The sequence below is a fragment of the Nematostella vectensis genome, chromosome 1 (genome assembly GCF_932526225.1).
Source record: "Nematostella vectensis chromosome 1, jaNemVect1.1, whole genome shotgun sequence".
Classification (NCBI taxonomy): Eukaryota; Metazoa; Cnidaria; class Anthozoa; order Actiniaria; family Edwardsiidae; genus Nematostella; species Nematostella vectensis.
In genome coordinates this window covers 16967324-16994183 of record NC_064034.1, presented here as the reverse complement: position 1 = coordinate 16994183, position 26860 = coordinate 16967324, and the positions used below count along the sequence as shown (strand labels likewise).

The window sequence follows — 26860 nt, the reverse complement described above, 5'->3', positions numbered from 1 at the left end:
GGCCCGGAAAAAATCCGAAAAACTTGCCCGGTAACTTACGGGAGCTCAAGAGCTCCCGTTAACTTACCGGGAATTACTTTTAATGCGATAATTGATACTCAAAACGATGTTTTTCCTTAATATTTTCAACTGAATTTATAGATCAACTATTCATCTAGAATTGGCCAAGTTGAACTATCCAATTTGGTGCATTTTTCTGATTAAATCTCGCCATTTTCAAGTTGTGTCGATTTGTAGTGAATTTTCATCACTTGTGGAAACCATATCACTGCCCGGAAAGAAGTGGGCCAATCACGGCTAACATCACTTTATGGGATTCCCTACCAGCCAATCAGGTTTCTTTTCTGTCAAATGATTTGACATTTAGCTGTCACCGTGCGCCTAAAAAATGTAAACAACTTTGCGAAGGTTTGTTTTGCTACAAAATGTAGTATAACAGCCTGAGTATAGTAGTAGTATAACAAATGTGGCAGGTTATTACAAATGTGCCTCAACAACATGTCTTCGATTTAGAGAGAATTAGTAAACGATGACCTTTTGCATTGGCCGTAGGGAGAACACTCTAGATTGTTCTTGCGGCAGGAGCACTAAAAGTTCTACTGCAGTCCTGGAGGACTCTCTATCGACTTGATAAAATATTGAAACTTGGAACTGTTGAACATGGCTGCTGCTGAAGTTGGGGATACATTTTGTGGCTCTCTTAGCTCTGTTAACAGCTGCCTGTACGCGGATGTAGGGTGAGGAGACAAGCTTCATAATTCATGGAAGGTGGTATCGGCACAACCAAGAAGCACACGGATAAAGAGCAAAAAATAAACTAAGAAATAGAAATTTTAAAAAATGTAACTTTTCCCTAGCTGATATTTCACGGTCGTCATTCCCCCCATCTTCGAGTCGATTGGGATTTTGGCTCAGGTAGATGTCATGGGCTTCCATACGGAAGTATCGTCACCAATAGGAGCGGTGATGCTAATCGTGTGGACGATTTTACCGCAGCTTTCCAAATAAGCAATCATATCATCGATTCGTCATCGCTTACGTGTCCATTTTGCCACAACCGCTTGACCTCGGGTACTTGTTCATTATTTGAATACAATTCTGCTTGTTTTTCTTTTTTGCCTAAACACTACCTTTTCTTATAGGGACCGCCATGTTTTAAAAAGTTTTTTTTCTGTCAACACCACGAAACAGTTACAGTAGGAATTTCAATCTTCGTGAGATGTGTCGTCTTCCTTGGGCCAGAGTATTCAAAATGTTGTTCAAGATCTTCTGGGGAGGAGCTAGAATTGAGCTGTGTTAATGCGCACGGCCGATTGCGAAGTTGTGCTATCTGCTAACAAGATGCCTTCTCCGGTCATTTTAGCGGTATAAACATTAACTGCGCTGTCGGCTTAGACACCCGTGCAGGTGTTTTTAAGTGTAGGGTCTTACAAAAAAGGGCGATCTTTCCGCAAGAACTAAAAGGTCTAAAAGGGTTGAATGTCTACAAGCATCGTGATGGTGACAAAATTTTTACTTTTTGATAGGATAAGCCTGAGACTGTGTCTGGGGTACTGCATTTACAATCACACTTAATAATTATAATTGAAAGCAGGGTTGTAGAAAGATAACAATAAACTTGAGATCGACGCAAACTAATGATAATAATTACATAATGTGCTTGATTCTCCTTCCAAAAAAAAACCTGTGGATTTTGCCCAAAATAGATTAGCTATATCAGATAACGTTGATTTTTATCCAAGTCATGTAAAAATATATATTTCTCATCATTTATAGTGGTATAAATTAGTATGTATATTTTTCGTGATTTTCATGATTAAGGATCCCTGTGGTTTTTGTACAAACCTTGTATTGGGAAATTTGATGCGGGTTTTCGGGGTGTTTGCGTGCTCCGATCTTTTTTTACCCTGGTTCCAGAGCCTCGTGCGTCCCTCTATTTAGTGGCCAGCGAGGTTGAGACGTATGTTATAAAGGGAGACTTAATTAATACAAAAACGTTGAAAAAACCTTGTGTTGCAATCAGTCCGATCTCAAACCGTAGATTGACTGGGCTGAACAGCAAAAGTCAAATAATGCCGTAGATTTTTTTTACGGCGAAAGGCCGCGTGTAATCTGAAACCCTAGTGAGAAGAACCTCATTGTTTTCCTAACATAGAAGAAAAATCATGAAAGATCGAGATCATCACCGACAAGAAATTATCAGTCACATCCTCCAATAAATTTCAATACACACACTGCTTTTACAATTTTGAAATATCTTTCGCGCTTCCCGTTAAAAATCATCAGAGATTGTTACATAATCGTCCGAAAATAACAGGTAACAATGCCGCGTTAATTGGATTCCATGATTCCAATGGAAGGTGCTGAGCTGACTTGCATCAATCAGTCTCACCTGCGTCCATGTCACCAGTGCAAATATATCAAAGACGTCATAAAATATGTAAGCCATTTTAGATGTGTTTTTGCAGTATCATTCACGGAAGTTATAGTCTTTCTCCTCGATTTCGATGGCCTTTGTCATCAGGTCAAAACATTTTACTACTACTACTACTATTACTAAGTATTCTTAATTGGTAAGTGCCACATTTTAATGTGATTCTCTACGTTTTTTCGTTTTTCTTGTGCATTATCGTTTGTTATCGATTGTTTGTGCCACCTCTATGAAAAACTTCATAGAAAATATCGTAGATATTATAAAGTTCAACGCGTTTCATTGAAAACATTTACTAAGAAATAAGAAATAACACTTATTTCATTAAGTTTGACTATAAGAAAATGGAAAATAGAACAAAGTTTTAGTAACAATGTTAAAATGCGAGCTCTCACTACATGGGTCTTAGATAACCTAGATAGCCTCACGGAATGACATGAATGAATACAAGACTTGTATTCTCTAAAATACGATTCGAGACAACAAAAATCTAAAGAAAGTGCCGAGAGATCTAGGCGTTATTACGAGAGCAAACGAAAAGAAATTTTAGCTAAACAAAATCTCGAAAACAAAAAAATAAATAGCATCGCAAAACACCTCGAAAATAGCATCGCAAAACGCCTCGAAAATAGCATAGCAAAACTCACCGCATCGCAAAAACGCATCGTAAAACGCATCGAAAACGCACCGAAAATGGCATCGCAACTAACGCACCGAAAAACGCACCGCGAAAAGCTGTGTTACGTGATTGGGCATACTGTGAACAGGGCCACAAACGAACATTTCCTTGGAGCTTCAGAACAATCTATAGCTTTGTATATTTGTTTTATTAGTTATCCGTTACTTGTTGTGCTTTAGTGCTAATATTTTTATTTTTATTTTATTTTTTTTATTTATTTCTTTTTATTTTTTCAAAACAACAGTTGTCCTGACTGCGGTTTTTTTTTCAAGCAGAGAAATAATCTTTTCGTCTGCTCGCCGTTAAGCCATATGAAGGGCCTGGAACTGCTGTTTTCGCATGTTACTGCTTTTCTACTGCTACGTTGTTCAGATGGGTCAACCGCACCACTTAGAAGTGAATGCGTTAAAGAGAGCAAGTTTGAAAACCCTGTTCATGGTAGGAAAATGTTTTTTTTTATAAATATAATAGTCAGGGAGCATATGTCGTAAAAAAAGGGTCCCGTATACCTAAACTACATCAGCATATCAAGAAAATTTAGCCAAAAATTGTCGTTTTTGACAAACACGGTCACTTCCATATAAGGAAACTAATATATTCCTTATTTGGAAAAACTGCATTATTCTTGTCATTTTTAAGGTTGCCGTACCGCAGGTGTTTCGTAAACTTTATGAATTGTAATCAGAAGAGAAAAATGCTCGTATTTTAGAGCAATAGGATTATATTTACTATGAATAGAAGAATTTTAGGTGCAAAACTCTAGAAAGGTATGTATTTAATTTGAATTTGATTTGAAATTTAATTTGAAATTTGAATTTAACGCTCAAAGCAATTACTTCACAACAACACTCACACCTTAACAAAACTCGCCCTCGCGTTTTTCAGGGAAGTCCCTTGCCAATCACATGATTTCGTCAGTGCTCGTCGATTCGCAAGTAGACTGTGCCATCGAATGCGTAGGACATGACAGCTGCCAATCATTTAACTACCAATCAGAAAGCAGCGATTTACATCAATGTGAGCTGAACAACGCATCTACCAGCTCAAGTGAAGCCTTGAATGAACGGGAACAATTTTCATACTACGGCCCGACAGTAAGTAAACAAAACTGGTAGCTGGTTTTTTTTTTGTATTACCTGTATTACCTCCCCTCCAGGCTACAAGCTAGAGCAGATTCATTGCGCGACAGCAGTGACTAAATATCTTGAATCGTCTATGAGAAATCCACTCTCAGTTTCAAACCTTTGAACATGCTGTCAGGCTTGCAGACGTGTATTCGGGATTGGCTGAGGGGTGGTGCAAAGTCATAGGTATTTTATGGAAAAAAAATAGCATTTGACGATAATACTTTAACAATAAATAATGTCCCACATTTTGACAGCAAAGGGGGGGATATGGGGCCCAACTCGCTTCTCCCCCTTGCTGTCAAAATGTCGGGGGGTAGGGTGCGTGCACGTGCACTTCCCCCTGTGACACGCCTGGGCTTGTAACAATAGACAGATAAATTCACAAACGCTGTCCATAGCTCTTTTATAATTATCATTCATCTTAAAATACCAAATGGTGTCATTGTTTTCAATTTTTTTCGGGGTAGGGAAAAACGTGCCTCCATTAACCCCCCCCCCCCCCCCTTGCTACGGTTCCTATGTTGTCTGGGGGCGAAGCCCGCTCAGTTGAGTTTATTCGGCTCTTTAACGTGGTTCTCTTGTTGTAGACCCCTGGTGTGTGCGCATCGTCCCCATGCCGTTATGGCGGAACCTGCGTCAGGTCCTGCGATGATTACGAAGAGTACGAGTGCTTCTGCCCGAAGAATTTTATTGGTCGTCAATGTGAGACTTATATTGGTAAGCAAAGGGAAAACAGTGGTGTGTACGTACTGATTATGAAACCAAATTACTCGCTGCAAGAGCCCATCGGAGAGGAGTTTTTTGATATTTTTTTACTGCGATTTTGAATATTTTGCGAACTCTACTCTCTTTATTTACAGAAAAGTTCGACTTGGCCTTTCCAAGACAAAGCATTGCGGATTACGCTGTTCTTAATGTATCCAGCAGCTTATTTACATCATTCACCGCGTGCATTTGGCTAAACACGACATTCGCTTCTGACGACCCCATTATCCTGTTTTCGTATGCAGAGCAGGCGAAACCGCACCAAATCCGCGTTGGTTGTAAAGAAAGCATGAAAAAGTGTCATCTGATGGTTGACAGAGTTGCGAAGTGAGTTTTGAGAAGTGGCTCTTGTCATGTAACAGTGGGCGGGGGGGGGGGGGGGGGTCGGTAACAGTCATGTAACAGTGTCATGTAACAGTCATGTAACAGTGTCATGTAACAGTGTCATGTAACAGTCATGTAACAGTGTCATGTAACAGTGTCATGTAACAGAGTCATGTAACAGTGTCAGTAACAGCGTCATGTAACAGTCATGTAACAGTGTCATGTAACAGTGTCATGTAACAGTGTCATGTAACATTCATGTAACAGTCATGTAACAGTGTCATGTAACAGTGTCATGTAACAGTGTCATGTAACAGTGTCATGTAACAGTGTCATGTAACAGTGTCATGTAACAGTGCCATGTAACAGTGTCATGTAACAGTGTCATGTAACAGTCATGTAAGAGGGTCATGTAACATTCATGTAACAGTCATGTAACAGTGTCATGTAACAGCGTCATATAACAGTGTCATGTAACAGCGTCATATAACAGCGTCATGTAACAGTGTCATATAACAGCGTCATGTAACAGTGTCATGTAACAGCGTCATGTAACAGTGTCATGTAACAGTGTCATGTAACAGCGTCATGTAACAGCGTCATCTAACAGCGTCATGTAACAGTGTCATGTAACAGTGTCATGTAACAGTGTCATGTAACAGTCATATAACAGTGTCATGTAACAGCGCCATATAACAGCGTCATGTAACAGTGTCATATAACAGCGTCATGTAACAGCGTCATGTAACAGTGTCATGTAACAGTGTCATGTAACAGTGTCATGTAACAGTCATGTAACAGTGCCATGTAACAGTGTCATGTAACAGTGTCATGTAACAGTGTCATGTAACAGTGTCATGTAACAGTGTCATGTAACAGTGTCATGTAACAGTGTCATGTAACAGTGTCATGTAACAGTGTCATGTAACAGTGCCATGTAACAGTGTCATGTAACAGCGTCATGTAACAGTGTCATGTAACAGTGTCATGTAACAGTGTCATGTAACAGTGTCATGTAACAGTGTCATGTAACAGCGTCATGTAACAGCGTCATGTAACAGCGTCATGTAACAGTGTCATGTAACAGCGTCATGTAACAGTGTCATGTAACAGTGTCATGTAACAGTGTCATGTAACAGTGTCATGTAACAGTCATGTAACAGTGTCATGTAACAGTCATGTAACAGTGTCATGTAACAGTGTCATGTAACAGTGTCATGTAACAGTGTCAGTAACAGCGTCATGTAACAGTCATGTAACAGTGTCATGTAACAGTGTCATGTAACAGTGTCATGTAACAGCGTCATGTAACAGTGTCATGTAACAGTCATGTAACAGGGTCATGTAACAGTGTCATGTTACAATGCCATGTAACAGTGTCATGTAACAGTGTCATGTAACAGTCATGTAACAGTGTCATGTAACAGTGTCATGTAACAGCGTCATGTAACAGTGTCATGTAACAGTGTCATGTAACAGCGTCATGTAACAGTGTCATGTAACAGTGTCAGTAACAGCGTCATGTAACAGTGTCATGTAACAGTGTCATGTAACAGCGTCATGTAACAGTGTCATGTAACAGTCATGTAACAGTGTCATGTAACAGTCATGTAACAGTGTCATGTAACAGTCATGTAACAGTGTCATGTAACAGTGTCATGTAACAGTGTCATGTAACAGTGTCATGTAACAGCCATGTAACAGTGTCATGTAACAGCGTCATGTAACAGTGTCATGTAACAGTGTCATGTAACAGCGTCATGTAACAGTGTCATGTAACAGTCATGTAACAGTGTCATGTAACAGTCATGTAACAGTGTCATGTAACAGTGTCATGTAACAGTGTCATGTAACAGTGTCATGTAACAGCCATGTAACAGTGTCATGTAACAGTGTCATGTAACAGTGCCATGTAACAGTGTCATGTAACAGCGTCATGTAACAGTGTCATGTAACAGGGTCATGTAACAGTGTCATGTAACAGCGTCATGTAACAGTGTCATGTAACAGGGTCATGTAACAGTGTCATGTAACAGTCATGTAACAGGGTCATGTAACAGTGTCATGTAACAGTCATGTAACAGTGTCATGTAACAGTGTCATGTAACAGTCATGTAACAGTGCCATGTAACAGTCATGTAACAGGGTCATGTAACAGTGCCATGTAACAGTCATGTAACAGTGTCATGTAACAGTGTCATGTAACAGTGTCATGTAACAGTCATGTAACAGTGCCATGTAACAGTGTCATGTAACAGTGTCATGTAACAGTGTCATGTAACAGGGTCATGTAACAGTGTCATGTTACAATGCCATGTAACAGTGTCATGTAACAGTGTCATGTAACAGTCATGTAACAGTGTCATGTAACAGTGTCATGTAACAGCGTCATGTAACAGTGTCATGTAACAGTGTCATGTAACAGCGTCATGTAACAGTGTCATGTAACAGTGTCAGTAACAGCGTCATGTAACAGTGTCATGTAACAGTGTCATGTAACAGCGTCATGTAACAGTGTCATGTAACAGTGTCATGTAACAGCGTCATGTAACAGTGTCATGTAACAGTCATGTAACAGTGTCATGTAACAGTCATGTAACAGTGTCATGTAACAGTGTCATGTAACAGTGTCATGTAACAGTGTCATGTAACAGTCATGTAACAGTGTCATGTAACAGTGTCATGTAACAGTGCCATGTAACAGTGTCATGTAACAGCGTCATGTAACAGTGTCATGTAACAGGGTCATGTAACAGTGTCATGTAACAGCGTCATGTAACAGTGTCATGTAACAGTGTCATGTAACAGGGTCATGTAACAGTGTCATGTAACAGTCATGTAACAGGGTCATGTAACAGTGTCATGTAACAGTCATGTAACAGTGTCATGTAACAGTGTCATGTAACAGTCATGTAACAGTGTCATGTAACAGTGTCATGTAACAGTGTCATGTAACAGTGTCATGTAACAGTGTCATGTAACAGTGTCATGTAACAGTGTCATGTAACAGTGTCATGTAACAGTGTCATGTAACAGTGTCATGTAACAGCGTCATGTAACAGCGTCATGTAACAGCGTCATGTAACAGTGTCATGTAACAGCGTCATGTAACAGCGTCATGTAACAGTCATGTAACAGTGTCATGTAACAGCGTCATGTAACAGCGTCATGTAACAGCGTCATGTAACAGTGTCATGTAACAGTGTCATGTAACAGTGTCATGTAACAGTGTCATGTAACAGCGTCATGTAACAGTGTCATGTAACAGTGTCATGTAACAGTGTCATGTAACAGTGTCATGTAACAGTGTCATGTAACAGTGTCATGTAACAGTCATGTAACAGCGTCATGTAACAGCGTCATGTAACAGTGTCATGTAACAGTGTCATGTTACAATGCCATGTAACAGTGTCATGTAACAATGCCATGTAACAGTGTCATGTAACAGTCATGTAACAGTGTCATGTAACAGTGTCATGTAACAGTGTCATGTAACAGTGTCATGTAACAATGCCATGTAACAGTGTCATGTAACAGTCATGTAACAGTGTCATGTAACAGTGTCATGTAACAGTGTCATGTAACAGTGTCATGTAACAGCCATGTAACAGTGTCATGTAACAGCGTCATGTAACAGTGTCATGTAACAGTGTCATGTAACAGCGTCATGTAACAGTGTCATGTAACAGTCATGTAACAGTGTCATGTAACAGTCATGTAACAGTGTCATGTAACAGTGTCATGTAACAGTGTCATGTAACAGTGTCATGTAACAGCCATGTAACAGTGTCATGTAACAGTGTCATGTAACAGTGCCATGTAACAGTGTCATGTAACAGCGTCATGTAACAGTGTCATGTAACAGGGTCATGTAACAGTGTCATGTAACAGCGTCATGTAACAGTGTCATGTAACAGTGTCATGTAACAGGGTCATGTAACAGTGTCATGTAACAGTCATGTAACAGGGTCATGTAACAGTGTCATGTAACAGTCATGTAACAGTGTCATGTAACAGTGTCATGTAACAGTCATGTAACAGTGCCATGTAACAGTCACGTAACAGGGTCATGTAACAGTGCCATGTAACAGTCATGTAACAGTGTCATGTAACAGTGTCATGTAACAGTGTCATGTAACAGTCATGTAACAGTGCCATGTAACAGTGTCATGTAACAGTGTCATGTAACAGTGTCATGTAACAGGGTCATGTAACAGTGTCATGTTACAATGCCATGTAACAGTGTCATGTAACAGTGTCATGTAACAGTCATGTAACAGTGTCATGTAACAGTGTCATGTAACAGCGTCATGTAACAGTGTCATGTAACAGTGTCATGTAACAGCGTCATGTAACAGTGTCATGTAACAGTGTCAGTAACAGCGTCATGTAACAGTGTCATGTAACAGTGTCATGTAACAGCGTCATGTAACAGTGTCATGTAACAGTGTCATGTAACAGCGTCATGTAACAGTGTCATGTAACAGTCATGTAACAGTGTCATGTAACAGTCATGTAACAGTGTCATGTAACAGTGTCATGTAACAGTGTCATGTAACAGTGTCATGTAACAGTCATGTAACAGTGTCATGTAACAGTGTCATGTAACAGTGCCATGTAACAGTGTCATGTAACAGCGTCATGTAACAGTGTCATGTAACAGGGTCATGTAACAGTGTCATGTAACAGCGTCATGTAACAGTGTCATGTAACAGTGTCATGTAACAGGGTCATGTAACAGTGTCATGTAACAGTCATGTAACAGTGTCATGTAACAGCGTCATGTAACAGTGTCATGTAACAGTGTCATGTAACAGTGTCATGTAACAGTGTCATGTTACAATGCCATGTAACAGTGTCATGTAACAATGCCATGTAACAGTGTCATGTAACAGTCATGTAACAGTGTCATGTAACAGTGTCATGTAACAGTGTCATGTAACAGTGTCATGTAACAATGCCATGTAACAGTGTCATGTAACAGTCATGTAACAGTGTCATGTAACAGTGTCATGTAACAGTGTCATGTAACAGTGTCATGTAACAGCCATGTAACAGTGTCATGTAACAGCGTCATGTAACAGTGTCATGTAACAGTGTCATGTAACAGCGTCATGTAACAGTGTCATGTAACAGTCATGTAACAGTGTCATGTAACAGTCATGTAACAGTGTCATGTAACAGTGTCATGTAACAGTGTCATGTAACAGTGTCATGTAACAGCCATGTAACAGTGTCATGTAACAGTGTCATGTAACAGTGCCATGTAACAGTGTCATGTAACAGCGTCATGTAACAGTGTCATGTAACAGGGTCATGTAACAGTGTCATGTAACAGCGTCATGTAACAGTGTCATGTAACAGTGTCATGTAACAGGGTCATGTAACAGTGTCATGTAACAGTCATGTAACAGGGTCATGTAACAGTGTCATGTAACAGTCATGTAACAGTGTCATGTAACAGTGTCATGTAACAGTCATGTAACAGTGCCATGTAACAGTCATGTAACAGGGTCATGTAACAGTGCCATGTAACAGTCATGTAACAGTGTCATGTAACAGTGTCATGTAACAGTGTCATGTAACAGTCATGTAACAGTGTCATGTAACAGTGTCATGTAACAGTGTCATGTAACAGTGTCATGTAACAGGGTCATGTAACAGTGTCATGTTACAATGCCATGTAACAGTGTCATGTAACAGTGTCATGTAACAGTCATGTAACAGTGTCATGTAACAGTGTCATGTAACAGCGTCATGTAACAGTGTCATGTAACAGTGTCATGTAACAGCGTCATGTAACAGTGTCATGTAACAGTGTCAGTAACAGCGTCATGTAACAGTGTCATGTAACAGTGTCATGTAACAGCGTCATGTAACAGTGTCATGTAACAGTGTCATGTAACAGCGTCATGTAACAGTGTCATGTAACAGTCATGTAACAGTGTCATGTAACAGTCATGTAACAGTGTCATGTAACAGTGTCATGTAACAGTGTCATGTAACAGTGTCATGTAACAGTCATGTAACAGTGTCATGTAACAGTGTCATGTAACAGTGCCATGTAACAGTGTCATGTAACAGCGTCATGTAACAGTGTCATGTAACAGGGTCATGTAACAGTGTCATGTAACAGCGTCATGTAACAGTGTCATGTAACAGTGTCATGTAACAGGGTCATGTAACAGTGTCATGTAACAGTCATGTAACAGTGTCATGTAACAGCGTCATGTAACAGTGTCATGTAACAGTGTCATGTAACAGGGTCATGTAACAGTGTCATGTAACAGTCATGTAACAGGGTCATGTAACAGTGTCATGTAACAGTCATGTAACAGTGTCATGTAACAGTGTCATGTAACAGTCATGTAACAGTGTCATGTAACAGTGTCATGTAACAGTGTCATGTAACAGTGTCATGTAACAGTGTCATGTAACAGTGTCATGTAACAGTGTCATGTAACAGTGTCATGTAACAGTGTCATGTAACAGTGTCATGTAACAGCGTCATGTAACAGCGTCATGTAACAGCGTCATGTAACAGTGTCATGTAACAGCGTCATGTAACAGCGTCATGTAACAGTCATGTAACAGTGTCATGTAACAGCGTCATGTAACAGCGTCATGTAACAGCGTCATGTAACAGTGTCATGTAACAGTGTCATGTAACAGTGTCATGTAACAGTGTCATGTAACAGCGTCATGTAACAGTGTCATGTAACAGTGTCATGTAACAGTGTCATGTAACAGTGTCATGTAACAGTGTCATGTAACAGTGTCATGTAACAGTCATGTAACAGCGTCATGTAACAGCGTCATGTAACAGTGTCATGTAACAGTGTCATGTTACAATGCCATGTAACAGTGTCATGTAACAATGCCATGTAACAGTGTCATGTAACAGTCATGTAACAGTGTCATGTAACAGTGTCATGTAACAGTGTCATGTAACAGTGTCATGTAACAATGCCATGTAACAGTGTCATGTAACAGTCATGTAACAGTGTCATGTAACAGTGTCATGTAACAGTGTCATGTAACAGTGTCATGTAACAGTGTCGTGTTACAGTGTCTTGTTACAGTGGGCGGGAGGGGGGTGGGGTCGGTGATACCTGGATTTCACATAGAGTATCAAGTACAGCTAAAAATGAATCTAAACAGTTTAAAAAGAAGAAAAAAAAAACATTACATCCGCACATCCGTAATGTAACTGTAACTACAACTACTGTAACTGTAACTACAGCAGGAGGCTGTAGTTCTATAACGGCATGTATGGGGAAACCTATGTTGATGAGAAACATTTATCGTAAAAGATACAGCAGAACTATGAATATCATCCACCAAGAGTTGTGTGTTTCTCAGTCCATTCTGTTGCAAGTAATATCCCTAACAGTTCCTCATTGTCTTGGAAGTTTCGTAGAAGTAGATTCCTTGGCTGACGGTCAATGGCATCAAGTGTGTATCAAGTGGAACAGCACTGACGGCAAATGGGCGTTCTACGTCGACGGCGCTAAGCGTGGTCACGGATCAAACTTCAAAGTCGGATACGCATTCCAAGGCAAAGGAAAACTGGTACTAGGTCAGAGACAAGACTCTTACGGCGGCAATTTCGCAGAGGGCAAATCTTATGTCGGTGCTCTGAGTCAGTTCCACATGTGGGATGGCGTGGCTACTGATCACGTGATCAAGGAACGCTCACGAGCATGCGCAGTAGAGAGAGGAGATCTCATATCCTGGAGGGAATTCAACTTTGATAGTTACCATGGTGACGTCAAGATGGTTTTCCCATCAGGCTGTCGATCACGAGGTAGGAATGCAGCTATCAGCCATTTTTCACTTTTTGGAGCAATATCAAGCTAAACCCAAAAAATCATGTTCAAACGAGTAGTGATTTTTGTGTCATTTCGAAACACTAACATTACCATAACATAATGACAACAGTCGGGACAGGTCTTGGATGGACTAAATGCCCGACAGTTTTCAATTTATTAAAAAAAACCCAGTAAATTGTCTTCCTAGTGAGTTCAAAGTATTCTATATTTGTTGAGAAAGGGCAAGCGAATCTTAATTGAGCTTTGTTGTCGGTATTGAATCTTTTCCGTTGACTGTGTACACTAAAATCGTAATTTTAGTGCCACTTAGAATTTTTACTGGGTTACCTGTGGTAGCCCAGTCAAAAAATGCAACTGTTTTTTTTTAGTGGTCCCGAGAAATCTGCAATGTTGCGCAATGCCCAGGAAGCCCATCCGTCACTTTTTGTGTAATTTTTTTTGTGTACTCATTCCAACCTTACGCTTTTTTTTACACGAGGTATCTGGCCTAACGCCCTACGTCATCGCAATGCCTTAGTTACCAGGGGCCGGTTCCTGAAAGGCCGATTAACTTAACCCTCGATCAGCGCCTAATCCCGGGTTAAAATTCGCTAATCGTAGGTTAGCTAACCGACGGATAACTCACCGTTCCCGAAAGCCAAGTAATCCCCCGAATTACTAACCCTGGATTAAACGAGTGAAAAAGTGGTTTGAGGAGTAAAATTCACACAGGGTACCCAGTATATCAACAGAAAGCAACTTAAATTTACCTTTGGTGATTTTATTTTCACAGAAAAGCCCCAAAACACCTCTACATCACCTGTAATTACCTCCATTTCATGGCCAAAAAAGTGTCATTTGTAGGATTCGAGTTGGTGCGTGACACTATCGAGACATATTCATTTCAAGTATAAATTTCATGTAACTTTCTGTCTGTCCCAGCACAATTTTCAAGTCGGCATCGCAACGAGGGTCACATAATAAAGCGGAATGTTAGGATATTTGATCCCTACATTGTTTTGTGTAACGTCTTTTTGTCGACAAATTTATTTTATGAAGCTTTAGTTCTACTTCAAAGTTTGGGAGGCCTGTGTTACGCCAACTAAACAGTGGGTTAGCGAGTTAACCCACCTCGCGAGCAGGGTTAGATTTTACCTCCAAACTGACCCAGAGTTAGCGCTAACCAGCGTTTCGGGAACGGAACTAATCTGGGGGTAAAAATTTAATCGTGGGTTAGGGTTAACTTAACCCTGGGTTAGCGCAAATCGGCTTTTCAGGAACCGGCCCCAGAATACCGTCTGCATGTCCGCCATTTTGAATTTGAGATTCCAGCTCTCAGATCCATGTTATTTGTACAGTTGAAGGCCCGATTCACGATTTAATAACTGTATATTTTACCATAGCTTCAATTTCTACCAAGTCATTGTGGAAGACATCTCGGCTTGGATTGTTTCTTACTATAAAATATATTAAACTCGTTCATTAAATGACATATCATCTAATTTACAATGTCGATTTCAATAAAGCATAGGTGTAACTTAAATTGAGATAATTTCCATTATAATAACGAGCAGTTTTCATCAATAAGCGTCAAATATCTTGTTCTAGCACAGGCAGCCCAAGGCTTCTGTCAGTGGAAAATGTATATAAAATATATACAGTATATTTAGAAACACAATTCGTAGCGGGCTTCAAACTCGCTCTACTGACATTCTATCGGCAAAATTGAAATAAAGGAAGACTCAAACACAATATTACATGGTCTAAAGTTTTATTTTTCACGATAAAGTATTTTTTTCGCTAACATATAAATTCTCCATACATTCCTTTACAAACCACTGACAGTAGCCTTGGGCTGCCTGTGGTACTAAAGTTAAAAGTCGCTACTTTGTCTTTGGTAACTCTTTAGAGGTAAATATGTCAGTAGTCATATGTAGTGTAAGATATTTAAATCTATGAAAATTATTTTGGTATTTTGGTGCTTATCTTTTTGGTATTTCGGTGCTTTCTTAAGATGAGTTATTTCCTAAAAAAACCTTTATACCCGTATTAAATGTCATTTTATTTTTATTTTTACATTTTCAATAAAATCTAACAAATTGTTTTAACTTTGAATGTGTTGTTGATCTTGAAAATATGTAAATGCTCTAATTTTAATCAAGTCTGGATATTTTAAAGCCCTCTCATTTTACTTAATGAAATAAATAAATGTTGTTGACTTGGCTCTTACATAAATAGAATATTACATTTAAATAAAATTATATTGTTTACACAATATGACTCACTTTGGGTGTTAAGATAAATTTACCCCTAGGTGATAGCACATTGAGGGCAGTGAACCAAAGAAATTTTTAAGAAATAACAATGCTAAAACACATTCTCAGCTTTCCTTGATTTTATTTTGGTGCTAACTCTGCTGCGGGAATAGTATTTGTTAAGATTTTTACACTGTAAAAAACAGGACTATCAGCCCTTCTACTTTCATGGAGCACACCTCGAGTCCTCCCCCAACTTAGAGATGATGCTCTTACCTTTTTTGTCCCAATCGGTGTTGTGATATGGCATTTACGATTAAAACCAAAATTGTATAAATATTTTTATCATATTCAAAGTGGGTAGTCAAAGCCATACATGTCACAAAACAATGCCCTCTCAGGTATCCCAGTCAACCCTGTGCGCAGGGTATAGTTCTAAATATGGTGCTAAATGGCTACAACTCTCAATTTACGATAATATCACAGTAAATTTTCGACCTTGTGAGTTCAAATTATTGTATATTTGTGGAGAAAGGGAAAACGAATCTAATTTGAGCTTTGTAGTCGGAATTGAACGTTTTTCCTTGCTTGTATACACTAATACACTATAAAATCGTTATCAAAGTGACACTGAATTTTATCTCCTACAACTGTCTGGACGGGTCTTCAATGGACTAAATGCCCGACAGTTTCCAATTTATTCAAATGAGCCAATGATTTGTAAACCAAGTATGTTCGAATTATCCTATTGTTAAGAAAGGGCAAGCGAATCTAATTTGAGCTTTGTTGTCGGAATCGAAAGTTTTTCCTTGCATACATAAAATAAAATCGCTATTTAAGTGACACGAATTTTATCTGCTACAATAACGGGAATAGTGTTTATGTAGCAGTCAATTGACAGACCGCCCCCACCCCCCCCCCCCGCCCCCGCTCCCGAGACCTACCGGGGAGGTAACGCGGTTATGCGGGATATTTAATTAACAGCTGTAGTCCACCGGGGGGCAGGGGATTTAACATAAGTCCTCAACAGGCCGGGAAAGGGGGCGGGGAATTAACGCTGTCCAGGTTTTTTCCCGGCGTAATCAAATTATAATCTTTCAACAAAGATACTTGCGTGCAAATTTAAATCTCTGATAGTATTGACTGAAAAAAATATAGTTTACTTTCTATCTATCGATGTCTGTTGATTTTTAAATTTGGGGTAGCCTGTGCTGAAAATACTAGAGAGGGCCCGAAAGTTGGTGTAGCATGCATACGCTTTTCCCCGCCGAATTTTAGTTCACTGAACAGGGCAGCTCAAAGAAAGGTATGGCTTTCGATAGTGGGACGTTATGGGAAAACACCGAGGCCATGTATCGGGGGTTTTAACAGCTCCACAGGCCCCGGTGGCCGAGAAAGTAACGCGCATGGGGTCGGGGTGCCGTGGTTTTAATTGACTGGTGCATTATACAAGTGTATACAAGCAAGGAAAAATATTCAATACCGACAACAGAGCTGAATTCAGATTCGCTTACCCTTTCTTGACAAATATAGGATACTTTGAACTCATAAATAGGAAGACAATTTGCCGAAATATTCTTTCGTAAATTGAAAGCTGTAGACACGTAGAAAAATCCTGTGTCACTAAAATTCCTATTTTAAAGTGGACACAGACAACGAAAAGCATTCAATACCGACAACGAAGCTCAATTCAGAATCACTTGCCCTTTGTCAACAAATATAGAATACTTTGAACTCACTAGGAAGACAATTTACAGGGTTATTTTAATAAATGGAAAACAGTCGGGCATTTAGTCCACCCAATACCTGTCCCGACTGTCGGGTACAGAGCCACTGCGGATTAAATGACTTGGAAATGGAAATAATTATTGCATAGAACAAGCTGCATAATATCTATTTTACAGATAACGCATAATGTAGACATGGACATAGCATGTTTTTTTTCAGTATTTCATACTCTATTAAATTTTATAAGTACATATAAGCGAGCAAATGCCCATAAAAAATATTTCTACAATTTTTATCTTTCAAATACTAATATGTCTTTTCATTATTTTTTCAGTAAATCAGTCTGATTATCTGTTCCAGTACAAGACAAGTACAACTGCGAATTACATTCAGCCCCCGACCCTCCCCACCCTCACAAAATTCACGGCGTGCTTCTGGTCTCAGCTAATTGTGGATTCACGAACAGTTTTCAGCTATGCAACTGCCACTTACCATCGTGCCTTGGAAATATATTTTGATAGCCCCTGTAAAGTCACCATATCGCTCAACAACGAGTGAGTTATACATAGTTATTCATAAAGTTATTATGAATAGAGCTATTATAAATTTAGGGTCCCACCCTACATTTAAGGCTGGATATGTTATTGACGAAATTATTCAATTTTAGTATTTATCAGAATTTATAAAATAACACCAGTGAGTCTCGCGCGCTGATTGGTCGAGAGCTTCAAATGAGCATGTCTGGTAAAAACAGTACAGACACGCTTTTGACAGCAAGTAACGCAACCCAAACACTCACTTGGTCCACTTTTATATACTTTTATTTCGCTCAAAACTGTTTTTCCTCTTGAATTTAAACAGGCAATGCTTGTTAGCGACTTTTTGCCTGATTTTAGTTAGGAGTTTTTGACCGGAGAATAGAAGAAGAAATATCCAAATCAATGTACGTTTTGCTGCGGCTGAGAGGATCGATGTTATGATACCAAAATAAAAACAGGCGAAATACTCAATGAAATGGATGATTGGATGATGGAAGGTAGAAAAAGGATTCGAAATATAAATCTTGATAATATATAGATTTAGGCACTGCCTAAAAGCGGAGCCAGCATTGAACACCTTCTGTGTTGACTGATTGAGGTATTTTTGGGGGATCTAGGATCCTGCTCTTTACTGAGATTTATTTATTATACCAACCAAATGGATCCAGGCCTTATTCAATAATTTAAATTATGCAGTACATCAAAGTTAACAAACACAATTCCTGGTGTGAATATGGCTGTCAAAGTTGTCAAGAGTCTAATGATAAATTCTTATGTCCCATCACAGAAGTTTATAAATATATTTTTTTAATCAAAACAATACTCCGACAAGCTTTGCCCTTGTGCAGAATAGGTCATGGATGTAACAGCATTCCACAGATTTGAAATAATATATTTAGACTGTTTAGATGCCATACTGTAATTTTTATGTATTTATTTAGTGGCGATTCTCTCCTTCATTGGACCGAATATTCATAAAAATGTCTGGAAATTAAAATCCAAAAATATATCTCCTTTCATGCATTACATATTGGTGCACCCACCATTTACCATATAGTGGCCTTGTTGTTGGTGGCCTACTCCAAAATGAATGCAATGAAGAAAAAACAGATTGATTTTGGAAGCAAATCCTAAAAAAAAACATCTAAGGCATCACTGACAGTGCTAAAATGCTAACTTCTAATTTCAAACCAAACCCTTTCATTGATCTATGTTTGGGGTAGAGAGGAATCAAAGAATATCAAATGACTAAAAAATAATCGATGGGAGAGGAAAGAAAAAGTGAATTGACTAAACTTGAAAGGTTTGGTGAAAAAAATATAACAGTAATGAAAATAATTTGATTGAGCATTTTTTGACATTTCCCCTTTCCCATTATCTTAACCCTTTTACTACCACAGGCCTCTAAAGAGGCCATGTCTTTGCTATCCAAGCTATGTGAACAGAATTCTATTATTGAAAAAGAACAAGGTTGTTGCTAGTGTTATAAAGTTTAAGTATCTTGCCCTAAAAAAACCCTTCCCCTTAATAAAAGTTCCATTAATGTACATTTGTAAAGCTACATTCTGACAAGCTTTGTTCTTGCGAAGAACAATGGATAAAACAGGATTTCAAAGATGGAATATAGTGTCAGACACAATTTTAGATAAGATGCAATGCTGAAGATTTAATGTACCATTTTAAGTGGTGATTTTCCATCCCCATGGGAATTAATATCTACAAATATACATCCAGTAATGCATTATATTTTGGTGTTTTGAGAAACCCTGGATCTAACTATTCCAATGAAATAAATCTAAACATTTAAAATAAATGTGATGGGCAAGAGACTTGGAAAGAAAATCCTAAAAAGAAAATATAAGTGAAAGTAATAAATAAAAATTTCTAATTTAAAAATCAAATCTGTTCATTAATTTATTTTTGGAGTAGAGGGGAAATAGCAAAGAGCATCAATTGCATAAAAATAGTCAACAGGGAGAAGAAAAAGGAAGAAATATGACTTTTCCTTAAATGTTTGAAAAAAAAATATAATAACAATAATGTGATAATTATATTCAGTACTTTTCTATCCCCTTTCCCATTATCTTTAGGTTGATAGAAAACTGTTGTCTTTACAGATTTATTATTTAAAAAGCAAAAGTTTGTTTTTAGTTTTATATTATATAAGTATCTTGTTCTAAAAAAACCTATGAGTGTGTACTGCTGAATCACATAGTAATGAACTAGTCATTTGCGCCCCCTCCCTTATGGTCCCGCAGAAGTCAGGGGTTAATGTGGGGTTTTAGACCACTTTTTAACCAGAATATGTCAAGAGGGGTGGTGGTATTGACTGTTTTTGACTCTTAACTTGGAAACAGGCTTTTATTAAAGTTTAATCCCCCACCCTTCCCTGGGACCATGGGTGTGGGGGTATCAAATGACTAGTGAATAAGAACATCCTACTGTTCTCCTCAAGACATGATTTTTAATTCTCATGTCTTCCAGTCTTTAGCATTCATCTTGGCCCTCAGGTAGTTCCTGGTTCATAAAAGAGTGAAAACAATTATTTATTATTTCTTTCAAAACATTCTTTTTATCAAGCCATTTATAATCTAACTAATTTTCCACAACTATTTGACAATAACAACAATACATATTGAAAATAGGTTTTTTTTGTTATCCTCGGTAAGGAAAATTTCTCTTGTAAGTTGAAAAAGCTGCTGTATCTTCTAAGGATATGTATCTTCTTAGGACTAAGAGCACAGGATATAAAGACAATAACGGTCTTCTTTAGCAGTATTTGACAAATGCAACACGGTATTGGTTAGCCTTTATGAAATATCTCAACACAATCAATCTGCCCTGAAGAAGTCTTATTAAAGACGAATTCCAGTTTTTGTTGTATTGTATCTTATTCAACACAATCAAGAATATAGATAAAACGGAGAATGTCAAAAAAAAAACCTGTTATGCTCAAATAATTTGATTACTAAATTAAGTACTCGCATTCTCAAAGCATACAAAAAGGACAACAAAAAGCCTAATAACTGTCATATCCTCAATAGACAATACAAATCGTCGTCCGAAACTCACCTTGCATTGTTTTTTTGATCGTTTTCTTGTGGTTCTTTTCGCTTTTTAATGTGAACTGTTACTTGCTTAAATTTACTAGCTAAAACCAGATAAATCTTGTCGTGAATGAATGTTAGTAGATCTCCTCTAGTTGACTTTATCCTTAAGTCACAAAATTTGAGGCAAAATAAATAATCATCGCATAATCGACAAGAACTTTTTCCCTTGCTCCGTGCTTGTATTTAGTCGCCATTTCGGGGCCGAGTGGGGCCTGGGAGTCGCGCGGCTGACTGACTGACTGGCGAGTGACACCACAGGGTACCCGCGCGATGACCACAAAAACCAAGTCGCATACCTATACCATATTTCTATGCCTATGGGGCTACGCGCGCGGCCTGCGGCCGCGCTTAGCTCCGCTATTAAGAAATTTCTCGGGACCTCACTCGAAACTTTTCGGGTAACTTTCTGGCTTCAGCAAAACTTCGAAAATAGCCCTATTGAGCGTAATCATTTGGAATACGAACCAAAGAAAGTTCAAACTGTTCTAAAACATGAAAGCGGTTCTCCAAAAGAAAAACATGCGAAATTTTTAGCAAAAATGCAAAATAAAGTTTTCGGGCCCGAGAATTCTCGGGAGTTTTGAGAAACGGGCGCCTGGGCTTGCAAACACATAATAATCCCATGTTAATAACACGAGTGTGACCCGACGTGGAAGATTTAATGATTTTACCAAGAGGCACAATGGCCTTTTTACGTTGATGAAGAATACTTTATCCGCGAAAGTAAGCCATCAAGTAGAATTGTGCACGAGTTCTTTTTATTATTAAATTTTTGCATATAGCATGTGTCCTCTATACATTACTTTTTCTAAAAAAAACCATTAATTTCTGATTCAGGCGGATCGTTTGAAAAAAGCCAAGCGTTAGTTGGCTCGCTTTCAAACTTTGACATATGGAAAGACCAGTTCTTTGCCGCTGAAATTATGACCGAGATGGGAAAAGGATGCGGAACGTGGTCGGGGAACCTCGTCAGTTGGAGGGATCTGCGGAACTCTCCCCGGTACGGAGATGTCGTCATACAGGAGTACTCAGAGTGCTATACACCCGGTATGTATCACCCGATACACGGTATTTAGATCGTTGAACAGTGAGGAGATCGGCAGAACTCAGAGTGATATACACCCGCTATGTATTACCCGATACACGGTATTTAGATCGTTAACAGTAAGGAGATCGGCAGAACTCAGGGTGCTATACACCCGCTATGTACGGGAAATCTTCTGACCTTGCTCGGTTGCTGCTAGCCGTAATCATCTAATTATTTTGAATGTCCTACACGCTCGCAGGGCGATAAGCTGTAGACCAATAAGCCGTAAGGCGATAGGTCGTAGGGCAATAAACCCTAGGACGATAAGCCGTAGGGCAATAAGCCGTAGGGTTTGACATGGGAGCTTATTGCCCTACTCCGTATCACCCTACGGCTTATCACCCTACGGCTTATTGCACTACGGCTTATTGTCCTACGGCTTATTGCCCTACAGCTCATCGCCCTACGGCTTATTGTCTTACTGCTAATTGCCTTACGGCTTATCACCCTATGGCTAATCGCCCTACGGCTTATTGCCCTACGGCTTATTGCACTACGGCTTATTGCACTACGGCTTATTGCCCTACAGCTCATCGCCCTACGGCTTATTGTCCCACGGCTTATTGCCTTACGGCTTATCACCCTACGGCTAACTGCACTAAGGCTTATTGTCCTACGGCTTATTGCCCTACGGCTAATCGCCCTACAGCTTATTGTCCTACTGCTTATCTACCTACGGCTTATTGCACTTCGGCTTATCGCCCTACGGCTTATTGCACTACGGCTTATTGTCCTATGGCTTATTGCCCTACAGCTCATCGCCCTACAGCTTATTGCCCTACGCCTTATCGCCCTACGGCTTATCGCCAAACGGCTTTTTGCCCCTACGGCTTATAGCACTACGGCTTATCGCCCTACTGTCATTGGTTCATCTGGACCATGTTTATTTGTCAACAGGTGTTGTCACCCGTAGCCATCGGGACCAGTATTGTCGAGATCTGATAGCAGCTATCCCCTCGGCCAGTTGCTCTACTCCCGCTTATGCCCTTTTCGACACGAGAGTTGATCTCAAAAACGTCATGTGGCGTTGCTACTTCGCCAATGCTGTGAAAACAGTCGTCAGAGATCACACGTTTGCTTATGACAAGGACTTGTTGTCGGCTTGTTTTTATACTAGACATGGCGAGCTTACAATGATTCAAGACTGAGCATCTCTCAGCGTTTTGAAAAGTCTCTGGCAGTGAAAACAGTCGTCAGAGATCACACGTTTGCTTGTAACAAGGACTTGTTGTCGGCTTGTTTTATACTAGAAATGGCGAGCTTACAATGATTCAAGACTGAGCAGCTGTCAGCGTTTTGAAGAGTCTCTGACAGTCGCCATTTTGTCATCCTAGAGGAATACCAAGAATAATGAAGTATCCATTTCCATCTGCGTATGTAGGGGAGCTTGTATGATTGATTTTTTTTTCGATTGATTGTAAAAGAAGTTTATATTAGTTATGTTATTTACCAGCTGGGAGGTCCGTATCGTGAAATACCGTGACTGAGGTCAGTATTCATGCCCGTAGCCAGATTTTGGCCATGGTCACGGTATTTTACGATACGGACCGACCCATAGCTGGGAAAAAACATATTTTTTTTCCTCAAAAGAATTTCCAACTTTAAGGGCTATATAGGGGTGTTAAGGGCTAGCTAGAGGTGTTGTGTGCTAGCAAGGGGTGTTATGCGCTAGCTAGGGGTGTTAAGGGCTAGCTAGAGGTGATAAGGGCTAGCTAGGGGTGTTAAGGGCTAGCTAGGGGTGTTAAGGGCTAGCTAGGGGTGTTAAGGTCTAGCAAGGGGTGTTAAGGGCTAGCTAGGGGTGATAAGGGCTACCAAGAGGTGTAAAAGGCTAGCTAGGGGTGCTAAGGGCTAGCTAGGGGTGTTCAGGGCTAGCTAGGGGTGTTAAGGGCCAGCTAGAGGTGTTAAGGTCTAGCTAGGGGTGTTAAGGTCTAGCAAGGGGTGTTAAGGGCTAGCTAGGGGTGATAAGGGCTACCAAGAGGTGTAAAAGGCTAGCTATAGGGGGTTAAGGGCTAGCTAGGGGTGTTAAGGGCTAGCTAGGGGTGTTAAGGGCTAGCTAGAGGTGTTAAGGGCTAGCTAGAGGTGTTTAGGGCTTGCTAGGGGTGTTAAGGGCTTGCTAGGGGTGTTTAGGGCTAGCTAGGGGTGTTTAGGGCTAGCTAGGGGTGTTAAGGGCTAGCTAGGGGTGTTATGGGCTAGCTAGGGGTGTTAAGGGCTAGCTAGGGGTGTTAAGGGCTAGCTAGGGGTGTTAAGGGCTAGCAAGGGGTGTTGAGGGCTAGCTAGGGGTGATAAGGGCTAGCTAGAGGTGTTAAGGGCTAGCTAAGGGTGTTAAGGGCTAGCTAGGGGTGTTAAGGGCTAGCTAGCGGTGTTAAGGGCTAGCTAGGGGTGTTAAATGCTAGCTAGGGGTGATAAGGGCTAGCTAGGGGTGTTGAGGGCTAGCTAGGGGTGTTTAGGGTTAGCTAGGGGTGTTAAGGGCTAGCTAGGGGTGTTAAGGGCTAGCTAGGGGTGTTTAGGGCTAGCTAGGGGTGTTAAGGGCTAGCTAGAGCTAGCTAGGGGTGCTAAGGGCTAGCTAGAGCTAGCTAGGGGTGCTAAGGGCTAGCTAGGGGTGTTTAGGGCTAGCTAGGGGTGTTAAGGGCTAGCTAGGGGTGTTAAGGGCTAGCTGGGGGTGTTAAGGGCTAGCTGGGGGTGTTTAGGGCTAGCTAGGGGTGTTAAGGGCTAGCTAGAGGTGTAAAGGGCTAGCTAGGGGTGTTAAGGGCTAGCAAGGGGTGTTAAGGGCTAGCTAGGGGTGTTAAGGGCTAGCTAGGGGTGTTAAGGGCTAGCTAGAAGTGTTTAGGGCTAGCTAGAGGTGTTTAGGGCTAGCTAGGTGTGTTCAGGGCTAGCTAGGGGTGTTAAGGGCTAGCTAGGGGTGTTAAGGGCTACCTAGGGGTATTAAGAGCTAGCTAGGGGTGTTAAGGGCTAGCTAGAGGTGTTAAGGGCTAGCTAGGGGTGTTAAGAGCTAGCTAGGGGTGTTAAGGGCTAGCTAGAGGTGTTAAGGGCTAACTAGGGGTGCAAAGGGCTAGCTAGGGGTGTTTAGGGTTAGCTAGGGGTGTTTAGGGTTAGCTAGGGGTGTTGAGGGCTAGCAAGGGGTGTTGAGGGCTAGCTAGAGGAGTTGAGGGCTAGCTAGAGGAGTTGAGGGCTAGCTAGGGGTGTTAAGGGCTAGCTAGAGGTGTTAAGGGCTAGCTAGAGGTGTTGAGGGCTAGCTAGGGGTGTTAAGGGCTAGCTAGAGGTGTTAAGGGCTAGCTAGGGGTGTTAAGAGCTAGCTAGGGGTGTTAAGGGCAAGCTAGAGGTGTAAAGGGCTAGCTAGGGGTGTTAAGGGCTAGCTAGGGGTGTTTAGGGCTAGCTAGAGGTGTTGTGTGCTAGCAAGGGGTGTTAAGGGCTAGCTATAGGGGGTTAAGGGCTAGCTAGGGGTGTTAAGGGCTAGCTAGGGGTGTTAAGGGCTAGCTAGGGGTGTTAAGGGCTAGCAAGGGGTGTTGAGGGCTAGCTAGGGGTGATAAGGGCTAGCTAGAGGTGTTAAGGGCTAGCTAAGGGTGTTAAGGGCTAGCTAGGGGTGTTAAGGGCTAGCTAGCGGTGTTAAGGGCTAGCTAGGGGTGTTAAATGCTAGCTAGGGGTGATAAGGGTTAGCTAGGGGTGTTAAGGGCTAGCTAGGGGTGTTAAGGGCTAGCTAGGGGTGTTTAGGGCTAGCTAGGGGTGTTAAGGGCTAGCTAGAGCTAGCTAGGGGTGCTAAGGGCTAGCTAGAGCTAGCTAGGGGTGCTAAGGGCTAGCTAGGGGTGCTAAGGGCTAGCTAGGGGTGTTTAGGGCTAGCTAGGGGTGTTAAGGGCTAGCTAGGGGTGTTAAGGGCTAGCTGGGGGTGTTAAGGGCTAGCTGGGGGTGTTTAGGGCTAGCTAGGGGTGTTAAGGGCTAGCTAGAGGTGTAAAGGGCTAGCTAGGGGTGTTTAGGGTTAGCTAGGGGTGTTAAGGGCTAGCTAGGGGTGTTAAGGGCTAGCTAGGGGTGTTAAGGGCTAGCTAGAGGTGTTTAGGGCTAGCTAGAGGTGTTTAGGGCTAGCTAGGGGTGTTCAGGGCTAGCTAGGGGTGTTCAGGGCTAGCTAGGGGTGTTAAGGGCTACCTACGGGTGTTAAGAGCTAGCTAGGGGTGTTAAGGGCTAGCTAGAGGTGTTAAGGGCTAGCTAGGGGTGTTAAGAGCTAGCTAGGGGTGTTAAGGGCTAGCTAGAGGTGTTAAGGGCTAACTAGGGGTGTAAAGGGCTAGCTAGGGGTGTTAAGGGCTAGCTAGGGGTGTTAAGGGTTAGCTAGGGGTGTTGAGGGCTAGCTAGAGGAGTTGAGGGCTAGCTAGAGGTGTTAAGGGCTAGCAAGGGGTGTTGAGGGCTAGCTAGAGGAGTTGAGGGCTAGCTAGAGGTGTTAAGGGCTAACTAGGGGTGTTAAGGGCTAGCTAGAGGTGTTAAGGGCTAGCTAGAGGTGTTGAGGGCTAGCTAGGGGTGTTAAGGGCTAGCTAGAGGTGTTAAGGGCTAGCTAGGGGTGTTAAGAGCTAGCTAGGGGTGTTAAGGGCTAGCTAGGGGTGTTAAGGGCTAGCTAGAGGTGTTAAGGGCTAACTAGGGGTGTAAAGGGCTAGCTAGGGGTGTTAAGGGCTAGCTAGGGGTGTAAAGGGCTAGCTAGAGGTGTTGTGTGCTAGCAAGGGGTGTTAAGGGCTAGCTATAGGGGGTTAAGGGCTAGCAAGGGGTGTTGAGGGCTAGCTAGAGAAGTTGAGGGCTAGCTAGAGGTGTTAAGGGCTAGCTAGGGGTGTTAAGGGCTAGCTAGAGGTGTTAAGGGCTAGCTAGAGGTGTTGAGGGCTAGCTAGGGGTGTTAAGGGCTAGCTAGAGGTGTTAAGGGCTAGCTAGAGGTGTTAAATGCTAGCTAGGGGTGATAAGGGCTGGCTAGAGGTGTTAAGGGCTAGCTAGAGGTGTTAAGGGCTAGCTAGGGGTGTTAAGGGCTAGCTAGGGGTA

At 41.0% G+C, this 26860-nt stretch overlaps 2 protein-coding genes across 3 annotated transcripts; both read left to right on the top strand.

The window, feature by feature from the left end:
• Positions 1-10: 10 nt before the first annotated feature.
• LOC116614827 (neuronal pentraxin-1) lies at positions 11-13258 on the top strand. 2 transcript variants are annotated; one of them, XM_048728421.1, is made up of 6 exons: positions 11-2573; positions 3386-3548; positions 3996-4204; positions 4825-4954; positions 5098-5329; positions 12739-13258. In XM_048728421.1, the coding sequence occupies exons 2-6, from the start codon at positions 3422-3424 to the stop codon at positions 13184-13186; spliced, it is 1146 nt and encodes a 381-aa protein (XP_048584378.1). In that variant the 5' UTR covers positions 11-2573; positions 3386-3421; the 3' UTR covers positions 13187-13258. The 2 variants fall into 2 exon arrangements, with proteins under 2 accessions (XP_048584378.1, XP_048584377.1); XM_048728420.1 differs by having other exon boundaries at positions 3383-3548.
• Positions 13259-21318: 8060 nt separating this feature from the next.
• On the top strand, positions 21319-23928 carry LOC116620784. Its single transcript, XM_048728416.1, has 2 exons — positions 21319-21816; positions 22754-23928. The coding sequence occupies exons 1-2, from the start codon at positions 21693-21695 to the stop codon at positions 23002-23004; spliced, it is 375 nt and encodes a 124-aa protein (XP_048584373.1). The 5' UTR covers positions 21319-21692; the 3' UTR covers positions 23005-23928.
• The last annotated feature ends 2932 nt before the right edge of the window (positions 23929-26860 follow it).